The 20,456-nt window shown below is 41.6% G+C and overlaps 1 protein-coding gene across 1 annotated transcript; it reads left to right on the top strand.

The window, feature by feature from the left end:
• The first annotated feature begins 1,852 nt into the window (after positions 1–1,852).
• c1qtnf6a (C1q and TNF related 6a) lies at positions 1,853–20,398 on the top strand. Its single transcript, XM_080446332.1, has 3 exons — positions 1,853–1,909; positions 15,797–16,015; positions 18,340–20,398. The coding sequence occupies exons 2-3, from the start codon at positions 15,805–15,807 to the stop codon at positions 18,885–18,887; spliced, it is 759 nt and encodes a 252-aa protein (XP_080302458.1). The 5' UTR covers positions 1,853–1,909; positions 15,797–15,804; the 3' UTR covers positions 18,888–20,398.
• Positions 20,399–20,456: the final 58 nt, after the last annotated feature.

Raw genomic sequence — 20,456 nt, 5'->3', positions numbered from 1 at the left:
AGTAGGCTAACTGAGAGTTACATTAACACTCAGGACACTGTCGTATACTCTCTGAGGCCCTTTCTTTTACATTCTTCTGTATTCTTCCCTCTTTTCGCTCTCCTCATCTCTCACCCAGTCTCACACTTGTGTATCGTTGCAGTCAGGCGGAAACCTTGTATGTCCAAAACTGTTACTTTTTTATTGTTATTTTAAAAACATTTTAAAATAGTGAAAATATCTGATCTACAAGCTCACAAAGCGTCGCATTGCGACACGTTGTGAGCTTGTAGATCTGTTATTTTCACTACATTGGTGCGACACTCTCGTATGATGAAGTAGGCCATTAATTTACGAGAAAGCATAAAAAGTTGAAAGATTTAGATGCAAGGTTTCTGTCCGACGGCAACGATATCTCTTTTCCACTCTAGCTTGTACACTGTGTTCCCCCTTCATTATCTGACTCTCTTGCTCTACAATACTAAACATGATTGTGAAAGTGGAAAAACATTTATTTATTTTCCTGGTAAACAGCAAGTCCTCAAATCTCTTCTGATCAGAACACCTGCTTGTATTTTCCACTACAGTAAGTAAGTAAGTAGTGGGTAATTTACACTACAAATTGCCCATATTTCATTACCTACCCTACATCTCCCTCTCTCTCGCGTGCGCGCACACACACACACACACACACACACACACACACACACACACACACACACACACACACACACACACACACACACACACACACACACACACACACACACACACACACACACACACACACACACACCATCCACATTCCCTATATGGCATCCATCCATTTATCTCTCTCTTACTCCCTTTCTTCTCTCTCTCTCTCTCTCTCTCTCTCTCTCTCTCTCTCTCTCTCTCCGCTCTCTCGCTCTCTCTCTCTCCTTGACCCTCTAGTCTCTTTCCTCTCTATTATATCTCTGCAGCTGCAACAGATGGGTGACATGAAGGATGGACGTGAGGAATCCAGCAGAGCGGAAATACATTACTGGAGGGGGCAATGACCATGAGTATGTGTATGTCACAGACCCTCCAACCAGAGCATGACCCCTGTTTGTTGTCTCTAGACCCCCCCCCCCCTTCTCTCTCTTTCTCACTCTCTTTGTCTCTTTGTCTCTCTGTCTGTCTGTCTGTCTGTCTGTCTGTCTGTCTGTCTGTCTGTCTGTCTGTCTGTCTGTCTGTCTGTCTGTCTGTCTGTCTCTCTCTCCCTCCCTCCCTCTCCCCCTCTCTCTCTCTCTCTCTCTTGTATGAGTGCATTTTGAGGATGTACTTGGAGAGTAAAGTCATTTAGAATGCAACTATAACAGATTTCTCAAAAGTCACGTCTACAGATTACATGTTCCAATCCATTCTGAGTGATGTTTCGTTTTACAAGGAGCTCTGACATTATGGAATTTCAATGAGTTATGACTTTATCTCCTTTCAATGACCCTTGCATGTCACAGTGTTTTCTCTCACAATTAAGCTACAGTATAAATGTCATGCTACAGTAGGTTTCAGGGACAAATTGATGGAGAAACGTTTTGCTGCCAGCATTTCATTCCTAGGCAGAGTCTGCTGGAAACTGAATGGACTGAGCCAACTGGGTTGTTTGACAATGTTACTTTTGTTTTGTGCTTGGGAAGTTGAGAGATTTGGGTTTGATCAAATAATTTATTGAGAAAATATTACGGGGTCAAAGGGATACAATTTACGCATGCACCACGAGCACACTTCCAGCTACAAAGAGAAAGTGGGAGAGTTGGGGGAGAGCGAGAGAGAGAGAGAGAGAGAGAGAGAGAGAGAGAGAGAGAGAGGGAGTGAGTGAGAGAGAGAGAGAAAGAGGCTGACTCAGGAATTGTCTTCCAAACTGTGCGCATCAACCGTCTGAAGTGGTTGCAAAGTCGTGAACAAGGTGAGGTTAATTCAATCGTAAATCTCTTTGCCGTTTAAAATAGTTCTTGCACCGATGATGCAAATGCATGAACGACAGTCACACCGGCATTATAATGATTGATAATAATAGCGTTGAAGTTAGTGTTCCATTATACACCGGCCGGTATGAATCAGTGAGCTGCTATGCGTTCCAGACGCTAGTTAGGCTAATTGTATGACCGCTATAATGGTGCATGGTAGCCTACTCGTCTCTGAATGCATATTGTTTAGGTTTTTTTTGTAGTTGTTTGTTTGTTTTTCCGTTTGTTTTACCCAGTGGTGTAAAGTAACTAAGTAGGTAGCCTACATTAACTCAAGTACTGTACTTAAGTACAATGTCTCCACATACATCTCAAAGTCAAATATTCTACGTTTTACTCCACTACAATTATTTGACAGCTTTAGTAACTTACTAGTTACTTTGTAGATTTAGTTTATTATCACAAAACACACCACTTCAGCAATATATATTTTTCGGCCATTTGAAAATAGCAGATCTACAAGCTCACAATGCTCAGATGTGACACTTGTAAGCTTGTAGATCTGCTATTTTCAAAAGATTTTGTATACATTTTGAACTTTGAACTAGGCTACTTTCTACTTTTGGTACAGTAGCCTACTTTACTCAAGTACATTTTTAATTCTGGACTTTTAATTGTAACAGAGTATTTCTAGATTCATTGCAGTATTGATACTTTTAATTAAGTAAAAAATGTGAGTTGCCTACTTTTTAAACCTGTAGCCTATCCATGTAGGGACAACTTAGTAGACCTCAGTTCTCTTGAGCAGACGCTCGCCTTTGTTGCGCCCGTGTCGCGACACCGGCGTGCAACGAAATATAAATGAAGCCGATTCCGAACTAGTCTGCCTTGCTCAAGGGCACTGATAGATCAAAGATCATGTCAGCTCATTCGTGTGTGAATGACTACTATGGGGACCCCATTTGAAACAAGCCATTAGGCTTTCATGGGCTTTTCAATCCTATTTAGTTGACCTTGTATTTAAAATGTACTTTCATGTGTTTTTTTCTGCACATTTCTAAATATTCAACCAATCAATCAATCAATCAAGCAATCAATCAATCAAGCAATCAATCAAACCTCAAGTTATCTGCACCTATTTTCTTCAGCTAGTATTTTTATAGGTGTTTTTCAAATGTGAATGTGACATCTGCTTTTTTGTAATCACAATTTTAATGATCATACATTTAATTGGGCTGTGACTATGGTCTTCAAGATGTTGCTTCACTTATCCTCAAATTAAGCTATTTCACAGATTTTGGGGGGGGGGTTTTCCAGTTTGAGTCCTGATGTGCCGTGACAGACCTGTCACTCTTGGTTCAATAAACCCTAAAGTCCAGTTTATAGACGACATACACAGAAATTACCTTTTACATGCGCAAGGCATCTTTATTGACAAATTAAACAAGCGCATTAACGAATGTACTTGGCACTGAATGAGCTAAGAGGCGGAGGTCCCACTCCCGAGCCCCCCGGGTCCGTACCCTCCTGGGGCCTGAGACCGGAGCCCCCCGTATTATACACAGGGGCCTGTGCCGTGACAGACCTGTCACTCTTGGTTCAATAAACCCTAAAGTCCAGTTTATAGACGACATACACAGAAATTACCTTTTACATGCGCAAGGCATCTTTATTGACAAACAAGGGAGATTCCCTCTATACTATGTGAATAAAAGAACAGCAAATTAATGATATTAAAACAATACGACCTGATATATCACGAAGGCAATTCGCTCCACATCTAAGTCTGCATGCAAACAAGCGCTCGGTTGAGCGCCTGGAGAATTCTGAAGTTCTTATCTATTACATTCAGTATATCAACGCTGTGGCTATCAAGGCCTGTCTTCTGACTGCACTCTATAAAGTAAAGGTTGACGGCCCAAGGTTCCACAATGGACCATCAAGCCCTCCTTGGGTACGAATTTAGTACCCACAACAACACAAGATTAAAATCTAAACAGTACTTTATAGCAATTATCATCTAGCATAACATATTGCATGTTTAAAAAATCAGGTCCCATTTTTCTCTTTTTGAGTCATGTGAGCCGAGGAAAACCCTTTTCTTTGAAGGGGAAACTCTGAACTAGGCTGGGGCAGTCCCAAACCTACCATCTGGACATGAGCTCTTATTGGGGACAATTACATCATTTGATTCCATATCGCATTGCTAGACTTAGGGTCCCTCAGTGGGGCATTCCCACTGAGTTTTCCTTTACAAGCAACTATTCTAACATGTGTATATATATATATATATAAAAAAAAATAAAAAAAATCAATATCTAGTTCTCTGTGTGCATTTTTGGTTTCTTCTCCAATTCCTCTGGTTGAGGTGGTCACTTTTCCGAGCCCGGAGGAGGAGGTTCCGACAGAGCCCAAGACTAGGCCCCCCCCCCAACCCATCCAGTGCCATTAACGAATGTACTTGGCACTGAATGAGCTAAGAGGCGGAGGTCCCACTCCCGAGCCCCCCGGGTCCGTACCCTCCTGGGGCCTGAGACCGGAGCCCCCCGTATTATACACAGGGGCCTGTGCCGTGACAGACCTGTCACTCTTGGTTCAATAAACCCTAAAGTCCAGTTTATAGACGACATACACAGAAATTACCTTTTACATGCGCAAGGCATCTTTATTGACAAACAAGGGAGATTCCCTCTATACTATGTGAATAAAAGAACAGCAAATTAATGATATTAAAACAATACGACCTGATATATCACGAAGGCAATTCGCTCCACATCTAAGTCTGCATGCAAACAAGCGCTCGGTTGAGCGCCTGGAGAATTCTGAAGTTCTTATCTATTACATTCAGTATATCAACGCTGTGGCTATCAAGGCCTGTCTTCTGACTGCACTCTATAAAGTAAAGGTTGACGGCCCAAGGTTCCACAATGGACCATCAAGCCCTCCTTGGGTACGAATTTAGTACCCACAACAACACAAGATTAAAATCTAAACAGTACTTTATAGCAATTATCATCTAGCATAACATATTGCATGTTTAAAAAATCAGGTCCCATTTTTCTCTTTTTGAGTCATGTGAGCCGAGGAAAACCCTTTTCTTTGAAGGGGAAACTCTGAACTAGGCTGGGGCAGTCCCAAACCTACCATCTGGACATGAGCTCTTATTGGGGACAATTACATCATTTGATTCCATATCGCATTGCTAGACTTAGGGTCCCTCAGTGGGGCATTCCCACTGAGTTTTCCTTTACAAGCAACTATTCTAACATGTGTATATATATATATATATAAAAAAAAATAAAAAAAATCAATATCTAGTTCTCTGTGTGCATTTTTGGTTTCTTCTCCAATTCCTCTGGTTGAGGTGGTCACTTTTCCGAGCCCGGAGGAGGAGGTTCCGACAGAGCCCAAGACTAGGCCCCCCCCCCAACCCATCCAGTGCCATTAACGAATGTACTTGGCACTGAATGAGCTAAGAGGCGGAGGTCCCACTCCCGAGCCCCCCGGGTCCGTACCCTCCTGGGGCCTGAGACCGGAGCCCCCCGTATTATACACAGGGGCCCCAACCCCCAAGCGCCAGTCAGATCCGTACCCTCCTTGAGGTCGAAAGTCGGGGCGTAGATATCGTGCAGGGGTGTTCTTCGTCAAGTTCAGCATGGGGGCCCAGGTGGCAATATAATGTTTCTGTGGTGTGTATTGGGATCACTCTGTCACTGCTCTCTTATCGCTTGCCATTTGCAAAGGGCAAGACCACTTAAGTCTTTCGAACCTCCCCACCGGGGCGCAGTCCCAGGCTAGACCCCTTTCCACTTGAGGTCTACACCCAGGTCACCCTGGATAGAGAGTTCAAGTCTCCTGCTTCCCGGCGTCTTCTTTTCAAAGCCCACCGATCACAGGAGCATCACTCGCTTAGTAACTGTAGCACTCCGGCGGTCGCTTTCAGCTTGTGATGGCCTGACTGTACATTGAGCCGAACGCAGCGACCACACCCGCCTCCTGTCGGGGAGCACGCCATGGAATTAATGCTTTTTGCGATCCGACCGGCGGGTGACCCAGTCGATAGCGATCCCTTACCCGTAGGCGTGGTTGGCGCCCCAGGCAGGAAACCGACGGTCTTGTCCTGGCCCCGCTTGGCTACGGGAACCAGAATATTAACCGTTTTCACCCGCCTTGCCTGTAACCGGTGAGTCTCGCACTCCCGTCCGGTTAGGTGTGGACTGTCATCCACGCACCATGTGCTGCCAACCCTAGGAGAGAGCGGCAGTCGGCACACCGACTAGACGGAGACACAGCTAGGATGTTGATTCATCCTTGACAGAACACGGGGGCCCTTCAGTCTCTCCCCAGCACTATACATTGTCTTTAACGTGCTCTGGGAGCCTTGCGACCCCGCTGCCGCCTGTTTAGGCCAAGGATTGGGGAGCCTACCCCCTAACCTCAGCCTATATTTAATGTGCCTAAAGCTGCCAGGGAGATCGCTACGATCAGATTATGTCCCCCAACATTACTATCAAAATTAATATGTATTCTGGGGTCGTTCAGTGGCCTTGGGCAGCATAGATGTACCCCATGAAACAATGGTATGTTCCTGTCTGGCTGAGAGTGATATTGGTACTACTCAAATTAAATGTGTAGTGTCCCTCCTTTATCTAAAAAAAAAATTGGAAAAAAATTGGGTGGGGGTTTGATGGTGAGTCTTTGATCTCTATCATATTATTTCCCTCCTTGACCTGACACCCGGCAGGGCACACAGCATAGGAATGTGCAGAGGCCAGGGTGCCACCCTCCTTTACCTTTTTTGACATACACAACAACACATACCATACACAAAATGTAATTGGAAACACAACAAAACAACTTTCCTGTGCTTTATGCACAGGTCAATTGACATTATTCTCGGGCTGTACAAAATTGTACAATTCTCTTCTGCAACCCATGACCTGTTTCAGAGAAACCAACGCACACAAACACCTCACTTCGCTGTATGTGAATCAAATCAAGCCAGAGCACAAAAAGAGCCAACACGCACACAGCATGTTTCCGTTCAGTTAACTAATTTGACATTGGCCTGTATAATTTAGTTTAATTTGAATATATATATAGTTTGATTGTGGCATTCTATTTAACACTACACATTACAACAGTTTCACTTCAATTTGGTTGTTTTCTCTGATTAAGCTATTATAGTTATTTTAGTCTATGATGTCACTATACATCAGATGTAATATTATATTACTACTGGTGAAATATTATTATGTGATCTTTTGAAACTTTAATCTATGCGAGTCAAAATCAGGTTTACTCTATAATATATTAGTGCAACTAATTGTTTGTTTGTTAAAGCAGAAATACATTTGTTTTAAATTCCACTTAATCTCTAATAAGTATCATGTTTGTCTCCTCTCTAGTGTATGTTATTTGTAAAAAAGAATATATATATTTTTCTTTTTATTGTGTCCCACCCAGAGCGATAGAAAATGTATTTGTTTACACATGTCGAGGCCCCAACAACAACGATTAGCAGTAAGTCAACCTTGCTTCAGATATTCCCACTTCTTGCTTAGAAAGTGTGTCCTTCTCCATGGCATAGTAGTTCCAGTGTCTGTAACAGATAAAAGTTTGTCAAAAGTCACGCAAGCTTTCCCAAGGCTTGCTCTCTGGATGCCATAGGTGTCATCGGAAGTGAGTCTCGTGAACACTGCAGTTTGCAATGTTGGTGCCCCTCTGCCTCAGCATGTCGATCAGACAGAATTATAGGGCCTTCCACTGCATGTTTCCAGTTCATAGAAAGAAATGACCGTCCGCCAACCAGTGTTGCAGTCCTCGAATGTGAAACCAACCCATTTCTAAAGTCTGAGATAGTTGTAATAACAAAAAAATATAGATATACTAATGTAACAATACATAGAAGCGTTTGGGCTTTCTGTCCACTGTTACATTCTTAAAATTATTATAATAATAATAATAATTATTATTACTTATTTTAAATATAACCTATTTATTTTACACTTACACTCTACTTACTTAACCACACGGTCAAATTGGCTTTTCTCTTTATTATTATTATATATATTTTTTTTTTACTGATATTCAGTTCAGAGTCAACAATCATTTAGTCACCTTAGTGCACTTGCATGGTGTTTCTGGTCTGGTCACTTCTAAGAAAGTAAACTGTTGGTTTTTGGGATTATACAAATCATAGGTATACAACATATTGCAGACTGTGCATAAAATTTAACGAAAATAGCAGATCTACAAATTGATACAATTATTACGGATAACGCTTAGTTTGGTCACAGTACATTATTTCTGCATATAAGATCTGATCAGTTCACAGGGTCCCCCCTTTTTTTCTATAGTGCTGCGCCAGGCTCTCTCTCTCTCTCTCTCTCTCTGAGGGGAGTGACTCACTTACTGTATGGAAGCTTTTTTTTTCTTTTTTTTTTTTTTTTTTTGCAGAATTCTCTGAAGAAACTAATTTATTTGAACATCATATTTCTCTCCTCGCTTTTTTTCCTCTTTTTCCATTTTCCAAAATAACTGACTCCAATCTTTTAATCTAAGGGCTACCACTCCCTAGTTATCTGTGTCCTTAATTTCTGGGATTACGAATCATAGTTATAGCGTATTTCAGACTGTTCATAACTCTAACAACAATAGCAGATTCTACTAGCACAATGAGTCACTATTGAGCTAGCCTAAACAGCCACGGTTTCCAGTAATCATACTGGAGTAAATGTACAATGTCGGCTTCTGAAATGTACACTTAAGTAGAAGTAAAAGTATTGAAAACTGGAACCACTCTAGTGAGATACAAAATGGGACCCTCAAAATGTACTCAAGTAGAACACTTGAGTAAATGTACTTCGTGACCTTGGCTTCCACCACTGAACCCCGTGCAGGCGGTTATCTTCCTTGTTTAAATTCCTAAGCAGGACAAAATCTCTAAACAAAATGCTTACGGAGCAGATTACACTATCCACTGACATGTACTTGGGTCAAAGTACCAAAAACAAAAAATGGTATCGGAGTGGAGTGAGACACCAACGTGAGAAGTGTTTACAGTAATAGGCAGCCTGTCCCCATTCACAATTTCTCAGATTTAACATGCACAAGTTTCCCTTTGAAAATAGCAGATCCACAAGCACGAAGTGCTTGAGATGAAATAGCTTGTGAGCTTGTAGATCGGCAATTTCCAAATGGCTGAGCTGTATGCAGGGCTGAAGTGGTTCTGCAGCAATTATCTACCACTTCAAAGTAAACAGTTACCAACGTTCTCAAGGTGTTTTGCAGGGGCAGAAGCACACTGTCTGCCTCTGAGATGTATGCAGTGGAAGTAAAAATACAGATAGCTGTAAGGGCTTTTTAAAGTAACAATACCTCAAGACTGTACTTAAGCACAAACCTGGACCTCAGGAAGAATTGCCTCCACTAAGGTGGAGACTAGTGGATGCTCCTTAATAAACAAAACAAACAAACAGGACTTACAGAGACCTTCATTCATTCGGATGACATACATATAACATACATAATTACATATAAAGACACAGTTTTTTTTTTTTTTTTTTTTTTTTTTTTGGGGGGGGGGGGGGGGTGGTTTTCTTTTTTAAAGCTTCACTACAAGCCTTAACAGTATAATATTGCACCTCGGTCGCAGTGTATATTTTTTTTCAAGACTCCACTTTAAGTCTAAACCTTCACTCGGTCGCAGTGTACATTTTTTTCAAGACTCCACTTTAAGTCTAAACCTTCACTCGGTCGCAGTGTCCATTTTTTTCAAGACTCCACTTTAAGTCTAAACCTTCACTCGGTCGCAGTGTCCATTTTTTTCAAGACTCCACTTTAAGTCTAAACCTTCACTCGGTCGCAGTGTCCATTTTTTTCAAGACTCCACTTTAAGTCTAAACCTTCACTCGGTCGCAGTGTCCATTTTTTTCAAGACTCCACTTTAAGTCTAAACCTTCACTCGGTCGCAGTGTCCATTTTTTTCAAGACTCCACTTTAAGTCTAAACCTTCACTCGGTCGCAGTGTCCATTTTTTTCAAGACTCCACTTTAAGTCTAAACCTTCACTCGGTCGATACAAGACAAAACAAACAAACAAACATATACAAACAACGACATATGACGAGACAACTTAGGCTGCACGCTATCTTCTCTTATGGACCCGGCGTGGTTAGCTGAATAGAGAGCCGTGCAAACTCAACCAGTGTAGTGTGTCAGTAAACTATAGGGTCATAGAATACAGAGAGACAGTGTAGTGTCTCAGTAAACTATAGGATCATAGAATACAGAGAAACAGTGTGGTGTCTCAGTAAACTATAGGATCATAGAATACAGAGAAACAGTGTAGTGTCTCAGTAAACTATAGGATCATAGAATACAGAGAAACAGTGTGGTGTCTCAGTAAACTATAGGATCATAGAATACAGAGAAACAGTGTGGTGTCTCAGTAAACTATTGGACCACAGAATACAGAGAAACAGTGTAGTGTCTCAGTAAACTATTAGATCATTATGACAATTGTAAGGATATATTCATGCAGGCACACAGACAAACCCCCTACATCTAGTGTAAAACTAATATTAGATAATTTCACCCGCACCGAAAACCAAAGCGTGAAAAAGTGGTATTTCGAGGTACAACAAAAATAAATCCATATATTTATATATATAGCCATGCATTGCTCGAACACCCAAGTTGAATCGTGGGTTATTCTAGAGGCCTTGACATGAATATATATATAAATAAAGACAAATAACTGATAGTAACAGCTGATAGTTAAACATCCGTGTAAAAAAAAACGTCGGGGTGTCTCCGGTGGTCTCATAAACATATACAGAGACAGTTGCTGGGAGGATCAACTCGGTCCACCCAGCCACGCTAACAGGACATCATGGGGTATAGGAAGTACAGAGCCTAAGTATTAAACACAAAGGTCATTCAATCTGCTGTTCAGTGGTGACTTCACGTGTATGCAATCATATTTACACATTGTCTTTAATAATTGACCTAAATTTGGTATAATACAATTCACATATAGCACCGCGTGTACCCTTCCTGGGGCCCCAAGGAATTGTAGCACATAGTGTATGGGCGAATTGTTATTTGGATCTTATGGATCCAGCGGTCGTCTGGACTGGACAGGGTCACGGTCGGGGTCACCAGCTGATGTGCCGTGACAGACCTGTCACTCTTGGTTCAATAAACCCTAAAGTCCAGTTTATAGACGACATACACAGAAATTACCTTTTACATGCGCAAGGCATCTTTATTGACAAACAAGGGAGATTCCCTCTATACTATGTGAATAAAAGAACAGCAAATTAATGATATTAAAACAATACGACCTGATATATCACGAAGGCAATTCGCTCCACATCTAAGTCTGCATGCAAACAAGCGCTCGGTTGAGCGCCTGGAGAATTCTGAAGTTCTTATCTATTACATTCAGTATATCAACGCTGTGGCTATCAAGGCCTGTCTTCTGACTGCACTCTATAAAGTAAAGGTTGACGGCCCAAGGTTCCACAATGGACCATCAGTCCAACTATATCCTTGAAAATCATGGTAACATAACCCATTTTCAACCATATCTTATCGTAATTGATCCTCACTAATTCTACTATAAGCCTACCAATGACATCATCTGTATTAATTAAAACAATATTTAAATGTTTCATTTTAAATTTGTATTGATGCAAGAACAATTGCTTCTATTTCAGCATGCTAATTTGCCAGGAAGAAAAAGTAGTTTCCATTAGCTTGGAATTCCCACTGATGATGTAAATATAATAAGCAGGTTTCTGAACTGTCCACAGCCCACCTCTGCAGATACAGAGCAAGTAGTATACAGCCATATACCTGTATATGGGTAGTATCAAAGGCAGTGAATGGGCAATGTCTCCATACAATAACATAAGGACATTATTTTATTTGTAGTGCTCTGGAAATCCTCAAGTTATCAGAGCAAACAGCAGCAACAGTAGTCACATATTTCCACTAGCAATTTAATTGTGTCTTGATTGAACAGCATTTGAACAAGGGCTGCACACGCACGCACGCACACACACAAAAACAAACCCATGCACCAGTGGGTGCCTTCGTGCAGCTTATCTCCTTGAACCACAGGCATTTTACTATACTGGACCACCACACCACACATTCATGCTCACATAGTTTGTGAAAGATAGCTTGTTGCACAGCTTAGTACACATAATGAATACAGTAAGGGTTTAACTAACAGTCTGAGACACATTTATTCCACAATATACAGAATAGTGCATAGTACATGCATGCTTCCTCAAGTAATACAGCTTTAAGAATTCATAAAAGCCTAACCCCCTCCCAAGAGGAATTGTTTGGAAAATCACAGGCTAGTACTGATTAATGAAACATTGATAGGAGGGGGGAGACTTCGATTAGTTGAATCAGTAGTGTAAATCCAGAGCAAAAAATCCTACAGGCACAGTTTTCTTTGGAATCGACTCTTCAGAAGTCAGACCCTTGGCACCACTGCTCTGTGGTGTCTAAACGTTATGCGCTAAGTGGCTTAATTTATGGCATATTTGAAGGGTAATTCTAAGAGTGATTTATTATCCTTTACACCGCTGATAGATATTCTTGTAATTTTCTGTACTTCTGTGTTTTTGGATGACATGACTGCTAGTTTTAGTGGGCCTGTTACGGCGCCTTTATGGGCCCATGGGTTCTGTCATTGTAATAGGGTTAGACAGCTACGGTCCATACGTTTTATGTCCTCTCCTGCCAGAGAGGTAATTGCAAGGTAATTGTAACTATAACACCCGGGATTCAGACCCACGCAGGAGACCAAACATCTACTTCTCATCCATGAGGGAATCCACACTTAGACATTGGAGATATTGGGCTTACTATATATATATATATCAATATATATCAATATATATCAATATATATCAATATATATATATATATATATATACACACACACACACACACACACACACACACACACAATGTACAAGCTCACAACGTGTCGTGTTGCAACGCGTTGTGAGCTTGTAGGTCTGCTGTTTTCACTAAATGTTCGCCCCTGAGAATAGGGACTCATGTGGTTAAACGGCCCGATGCAGCTGTGATTGGATAGCCAGGCCATATAGACATCAGCTTTTTCTATTGCATGAAGAACTCATTCCCCTCAGCTATGTTTCCATCCCACTGGGCTCTTCTCTCCTTACTTAGGGCTAGTAAATGTTTTATCTGGCTCAGCCACCCAGATTCCTCCACACTTCCTTTTTTCCCATTGTTTGGGGAATTGACTTCAAGGGCATTTGGGCATCTGCATACAGTGCATAGATACTAGATATCTAAAGGATAACATTCCATTCATTGCAATGGAGTGTGAAATTCAACAATCTTTGTTTGATGTGAGACACATCAACCAAAGACTGTCAACACCCTGAAATGTCACCTTATTTGACTTCTGTGGTGTTAACAGATGTTGAAAATGGAGTAGTATGCGTCAGTGGTTCTCAAACTGGCGTCCGGGGACCCCCAGGGGTACTTGAGGAGTTACGGGTCTATAAAACTCAGAGTGTAGAAATGGATTAGTACACTCTCTGAGTTAGGATTTTACAGTGTAGATTGGGGTCCCAGAGATTCCCATTTTATGAAATGGGAGTCCGTGGCCTAAGGCGTATCAAGCTGGGGGTATAGCGGGAGCTGAAGAACACCCCCCTCACTAAGGTGAAAAACAGACTTACACATTGACTGTTGTGATTGACAAGACATGCTAATACATTAAGTTTATTTGGGTTATTGAGTTACCAGTATGTTATATTGTATGGTTATTGTGGGCATCCTACCTATCAGCCTCTCTTTGAGGTCTGCAGACAGGGGTTTCAGGGGAGGACACACCTAGGAGATGGCAGCTTCAAGACCCAGCTGATGTCCATCAGGGTGTTAAGCCTGGCAATTAACTTGTCAGGCTGTACCAAGGGGCCAGAGAAGAGAGAGGGGTGGTTAGAGGGGTTATGTTGATTTGGGTTTTTGTTTGGTATTTCTTTAGCGGATTAGACATATGTTTTGATTTGTTTTGGCATTGTATTTGTAACTGGTAATTTTGTATTGGCATTGTATTTGTAACTGGTAATTGAGTGTCTGTAGATGTTGCTCTTGAAGGGGGTATTAGAGAGGGGGAATGTGCCAGTGGCCTCAGTTATGGAGGTGATGGTGTAGTCTGGGGGTTATATGTACCAGCTGGGGGAAGTGGGTGGTGTATGTGTGCGTAATGAGCTGTTGCCTCTGTCATGAGTGAATGCTTTGGTAAATGGTGTTAATCAGTAAATGGCACCACTCTGAAACCATCTCTGCCTGGCCTGTCATTCTACACTTAGCTGTACAGCTCAATCATGCTTTCCATCCTGTTTGTAAGGTCCTCCACCACCACAAAACCTTACAGGGTCCTTGAAATTAAAATGTCTTTGGTATGTGTATAATTTAATCACTTATTATATATTATTATATATATTAGCATGTGAACTGATAATTATTTTTATTTCTCCTGCAGACAGGACTGTCTTTAATATACCATGACCTCATTGACCAAACACCCATATTGTTTTGTTTTTTCTTCCCATTGCTGTGGTTAAGGATACACGAGCAATAAAGAGGGATATTCCCAGATGAGTTCACTGCCTCCTAGTTTTAACTCACATTCACATCCTGTTTCAGTAACACGCTTTTGTACACAACATCTAGAAATGAACCCAGTCTGCTTAAGGTATTGCCTACATAGAGTTGTACTGTGGACATTTGTGTGGCCTTCAGAATATCCAAAGGAGAAACCTTTGTATATTTTTATTCTATTACCTGCCTCATGATAAACATGAACTGCAAGCTATTTCCTTTTGCCGTCTCAACATTATGCCTTTCAGGTACAGCTATGTTTAATATCCTCCATGGCTGCTAACAGATGTTGCTCCACTGTAGCAGTGAGTTGGCCACGGGCCAGCATTAGTCACAACAAAGACAAACTAGGTGCACCTGTTACTAGTTAATTCATCCCTGTTCTGTGCCTGTGTGAGTGAAAAGGCTGGAAAGTGCTGTGGACGGATGGTGTTTGATTGTGGTTATTTACTGTGGTGGTCCTGGGGAAATCCCAGGTCTAAATGAATCCCTGATTAAACCAGCTGTAGTATGTCTCCGTTGAACTACAGCTGACATGGAGAACAGGGTTTAATAGTCATTTGTATTTAGTTAGTTGGACTCTGTGTTCAGAATCAAATGAATAAATAAATAATTTCTGTTTGGGCAGCATCAGATACATAGCGATGCAGCTGTATTGCTCTATGCCCCAGTATCCATCTCTGGGATTTTCTGAATGGTAGTGGATCAGTAAAGAAACATTAATACATCGGGTGCTCTGAACCCCCTCCCCAGATTCAACCCTAATATGAACCTCACACAACCATCTATAAACATAAATGTACTAACCGTGCATATAACCATGTGATTGCCCTCAACCAATCAACTTGCGTAGATCATGGATTGTTTCGTGGCTTAAAGGGGAATACCGCTCATTTTCAACATTGAACTATGTCTTTAATACACCTTAGAGCTGTTGTGTGGAAATAAGAAAAAAGTACCCCCCCCCTTCTATATTGCCTAGAACTGGATAATTGATAGAGGTCATGTGATCAGTGACATACGCAAGGTGTACTTTTGGCTGAGGGGGCGGTGCCATTTAAGTCAGACAGACCCTGAATGAAATAAAAACTGGATTTTACTGTGTTAAGGCGGCTGTGTGAATTCCTAAGCGTGACAGGTTCAAATCATGTCAGTCTCCCCTGAGGGTCTGTCTGCTTTGCCATTTCCTCTCTTGTTCTGACTGTTTTCTCTTCACAGGTGCAGCCATGTTGGATGATGTAATTCTCCTGCTCCCTGTCCTTCTCTCCCTCCCCTCCCTGGTGGATTCAGTGTCTCCCCCTGGTGCAGCCCCAGCTGTCTGCAGACGCTGCTGTGACCACATGGAGCCAGCAGAGGGCAGCGGGGCCCAGGCACCCATGGCAGGCCTCAGCGAGATGCCCGAGGTCCGCACCTTCATCAACATGACCATCCTCAAAGGTATTGTATGGTGCTTCCCGTAGTAGGAGCAGAGTGAACACAGTGACATTGAAAAAGTGCTTATACTGTAGGTCCATTCTTAAACCCAGAATTTCAGGTTGCGATTCTAAGGATGGTCATATCTGTCTGTCTGTCCGTCCGTCCGTCCGTCCGTCCGTCATGCTTCCCCAAAAGATGAACCATACTGATTTAGCTGACCCCATGACCTTTCCTCTAGCACCAATATGTATCATAATCTAATGGCTGGATTGAACCATGAAACTTTGCATTTATGATACCTGGAGGATGAACCCTACTAGGGGTGTGCCGATATATCGTCCCGCGATATATCGCGATACATTTTCGTGGCGATATGTATCGTTTTGGATTTTTTTTTTTTTTTTTACAATAATAATAATCAGGCATGCAAACAGCCCCGAGGTGAAAAGGGTGACAACATGTTGTTTTTTTGGGGTCAGGTGTCACACTATTGCCCTATTTGGATTCAAAACGGCTATTGTAGCTGAAAAGCTACAAGTTTGCAATATCTGAATAATGCAAAAACAGAATTATTTGTTTGCATTTGCTTTTTTCTCCCCCATATATTTTCATAATAAAAAAGTGCGTATCGTATCGTATCGAAATCGTATCGAAGTTGTGAGCCAAATATCGTATCGTTTCGTGAAATTAGTGTATCGGCACACCCCTAAACCCTACTGATTTTTATCCTCTAATGCTAACCTAAAAATGTCAGTTTTGCACATAAGACATCTCATAATCGAATAGTCAGATTTAAGGAGGAACCCTAATGATTTTGGTGACCCCATGCCCTTTCCTATAGTGACACCCACCCGCTAAATGTTGTAATTGCACATATGTTTACTGGGTAGGCTACCCTGACATTTGTCCATCCAACACTAGTACCTGGAGTGAGTTTAGGAGATGGAATTAGGAGCAGCAAGATCTCTAGGAGCTGCTAGCAGGACTTGTAAATATTTAGTCTCATTGCCATAAAAATGTTCAAGTCATTGAAACTGCATTGGGCTGGAAAATTGTATAGCGATGGCTAGACTGAACATATAGTCAGTCACTTGTGCTTCAAAGAAACTCATGCTTTTGTGGCCTTGTTTTGGAAACTACTGGAAGTTATCTTTGGAATATTATTTATGGCCGTATATCATGGTCACAGCCATGGAGTTGCACTTTGGAGTATATTAGGTCATGTCGTTTTCACTTGCAGATGGAAAAGAAACTTTTGGCAGCTTTCAGATCCCATCACAACTTTAAATGAAAGGTCAGGTCAGGTCTACGTTTCCACAAGGTTTACAAAAAGTACGAGACGTCTGGATTCTTGACAGACAAATTGGTGCTGGAGCTGTGCCTTGGATTCAGTGCGATTCAGTGGTCTAATACTGCTGTCCTAGAGGGTTGCACTCTCCTCAGAGCTGTTTATTTTTCCTAATGCAGTAGGTTCAGGGCCAAGACTAAGAGACTCTCCCCCTTCCTGATGTTAAAACGTCTGCTGCTCTCTTAGATTAGGTTTGATTTGGCCCTGAATGTGTTTATGTGGCAGAAGAAATAACAAATCAATTGGTATGTTTCTTTTGTGTCTGCAAGGAAGGGTAGGCAGGTTACAGAGCCTGACAGGGAGGGTGGGGAAGGGGGGTAGCATACTGGTGGTTTTCTGAATAATGTAGAAAAAATGTCAAATTGTGGAGAAAAGGAATTTGAGAAGTAAACCACAGGGATCATTTGCTGAAATGGAAAACAATTTTAGAGGAGTCTGATGCGTCAGCGAAATTCCATAGAATGTTTTTTATGTGGAGTTTTAGGACGCTTGCTTTTAGCCATGTTACTGATGCTCTCATTCAGATTGATTTGCTTTTGTTGTTTCAGGGATCAAACCTGTGACCTTTTCCATTAAAACGTTTACTTTACTTTACTTAAGTTTACTTCTATGTCAAATAGATTGTAGATCTGTTCTTTTTGCTGAATGTTTGCCTGTTTTTTTTGCTTAATGTTAGCCTATTATGACATGCCCTGTATAGGTAAGCTAGGGTTCATGTGGTCAATGTCAAGTCAAGTCAACCAGAGTTGACCAAACTGCTGTACAGCATGTGAGTAAAAAAGCATAAAATATAACAGACGGAAAATAACACAATGTGTCATTTTGTATTTTTTAACAGTATTGTATGTGTCCAAGACAAACTTCCTTCCTTCCTTACCTGACTAATCAGACTTTATTATTATTTTTTGTTCACATTGTCATTGTCGTGCAGAAACCTTTCTTGTCCATTTCTGAAGTCATGTGCACAATACGTTATGTTTCCTGTCATGCCCCACAGGTGACAAGGGCGACCGAGGTGATAGAGGGACACCAGGTAAAGCCGGAGAGGAGGGCCCTGCGGGCTCCATGGGGCCCATGGGCCCTAAAGGCACTAATGGCCAGGCAGGCCCTCCGGGCGACCCCTGCAAGACTCAGCATTCCGCCTTCTCCGTTGGCCGCCGCAAATCCCTCCACAGTCTGGAATACTACCAGGCCCTGGTGTTTGACACGGAGTTTGTCAACCTCCACGGCCAATTTAACATGTTCAAGGGGAAGTTCTACTGCTACACCCCAGGGATCTACTTCTTCAACGTCAACATCCACACCTGGAACTTCAAGGAGACATACCTGCACATAATGCAGAACGACCAGGAGCGTGCCATCGTATACGCGCAGCCCAGCGAGCGCTCTATCATGCAGAGTCAGAGCCTGATGCTGGAGCTGGCGCTCAACGATGAGGTTTGGGTCCGCCTGTACAAACGGGAGAGGGAGAACGCCGTCTACAGCGACGACGTCGACATCTACATCACCTTTAACGGATACCTCATTAAATCCACCGTGGAGTGAGGGAGAGACGAGCACATTGGGGAGTCAGACATTGGGAGAGGCTGTTGGCAGGGGATTAGAATTGTTGTTGAGTCATGGTTTTAGGAATGAAAAAGACAGCAGACCACCAGAGCTCTGTCCATAGCCATTTTGTTCTCTCCTGTTCTGTTTCTTTAGTGCTTGAATCACCTGAAGTCATTCAGCTGGTCCTAAAGATTATCCCATGTTGCACAGTTAACAGCATTAAAATTATTGAGACCTCTTTCAGAAAAGTCTTATGTAATATTTTGGACTCAATTCAACTGAGTAATATTTAACATGATAGCGGAGTGCTTTGATCCTCCAAGAAGACTTTAGGTGTAATTCCTAGTGCAAACATCATTCTCCCACACTACTTTTGTTTATGACAGGGCTTTTAATGTCTCCAAAAATAAAGTCTTGTGACTCAGTCTGACTGGTCTAGAGATGGGTGGTTTATAGGATATTAAATTCTTCTCATTAACTTGAAACCCTGTCTGTAAGCACGTAAGAGCTCAGAATTAAGAACTTAAGACTGCCAGGCTTTGGGTTTGGTGCAGCCTGTGTTTGATCTGTAGTTTTCTGTCAGACACTTATGTGTAAAACTGTGTGCCAGCTTGAATAAAACACAGTTTAACATGGGTCAGCGTGGATCAGGTCTTGAGCAAGGCCTCTGATGTAAACCAGGGAGAGATGAGACCCTTCCAACACACACAAAAACTTCAGTAGATTATTTCATCACTATTTCTTTTTATCTACGTCAGAGGGAGATTTTCCCTCGACTGCATACTTGAGTGTGAGGGGATTACATTTTAGTTTGTTAAAATCACCAGGATCAAATCAGTAATGTTAACGAATTAATATACCTCTCAAACATTCAAATTATGAACATAAGCCCAGGGACATGATAATTAAAGTGGATACAGTTTCTAATTTTGACAATTAAATACACGGATAAGATTCAAGGTTTTCCCAAAGTATGCTTGGGGCTTGTTCAGCATCAGCTCAATAATGAGATCATGCAACAGAACCCTCATTATCATTCCAATTATGTAGCCTGTAACAAGCCAAGTAGTGTACAGTATGGTGCAAAAAACTTGGTGGTGCTAAAACCTAAAACCTTTGTCCATATACAGTAACTATATAGTATGTGAGAGAGAATGGCGTTCTCTGATGCAATGCTGCAATAGTGTTGACTGTAGTTTATATGTTGAATAAATGAAAAGGAGTGGAATGTAGTAATTATGATTAGGTGTTCCATAGTTTTTCATGGTAAATCAAGGGCACAGAGGAGGAATGACATGCTACTCACTACTCAGGTATACTTCAATGATTGGTGCTAAACAAGTTTGCCAGAAGGTACTGACAGATGTTTTTCTTGTCTCTTTTTATTTGTAAAATTGTAAATATGTAGTATGAACAAGCAATTGAGTATGAATAAATACTGTATATTGTAAAGCATACAACCATTTTTCTGGTGCTGTGATGAATAACAATAAACATGTGTTTTCTGATCTGTCTTCCACTTTCACTACAACACTTAAGTATAGTGTTCTGTCCACCAGAGTGCAG

Source organism: Gymnoscopelus braueri, assembly GCF_963280865.1.
Source record: "Gymnoscopelus braueri genome assembly, chromosome: 13".
Classification (NCBI taxonomy): Eukaryota; Metazoa; Chordata; class Actinopteri; order Myctophiformes; family Myctophidae; genus Gymnoscopelus; species Gymnoscopelus braueri.
Note: the sequence above shows the minus strand (reverse complement) of the source record. Positions and strands in the feature narration are given on the sequence as shown.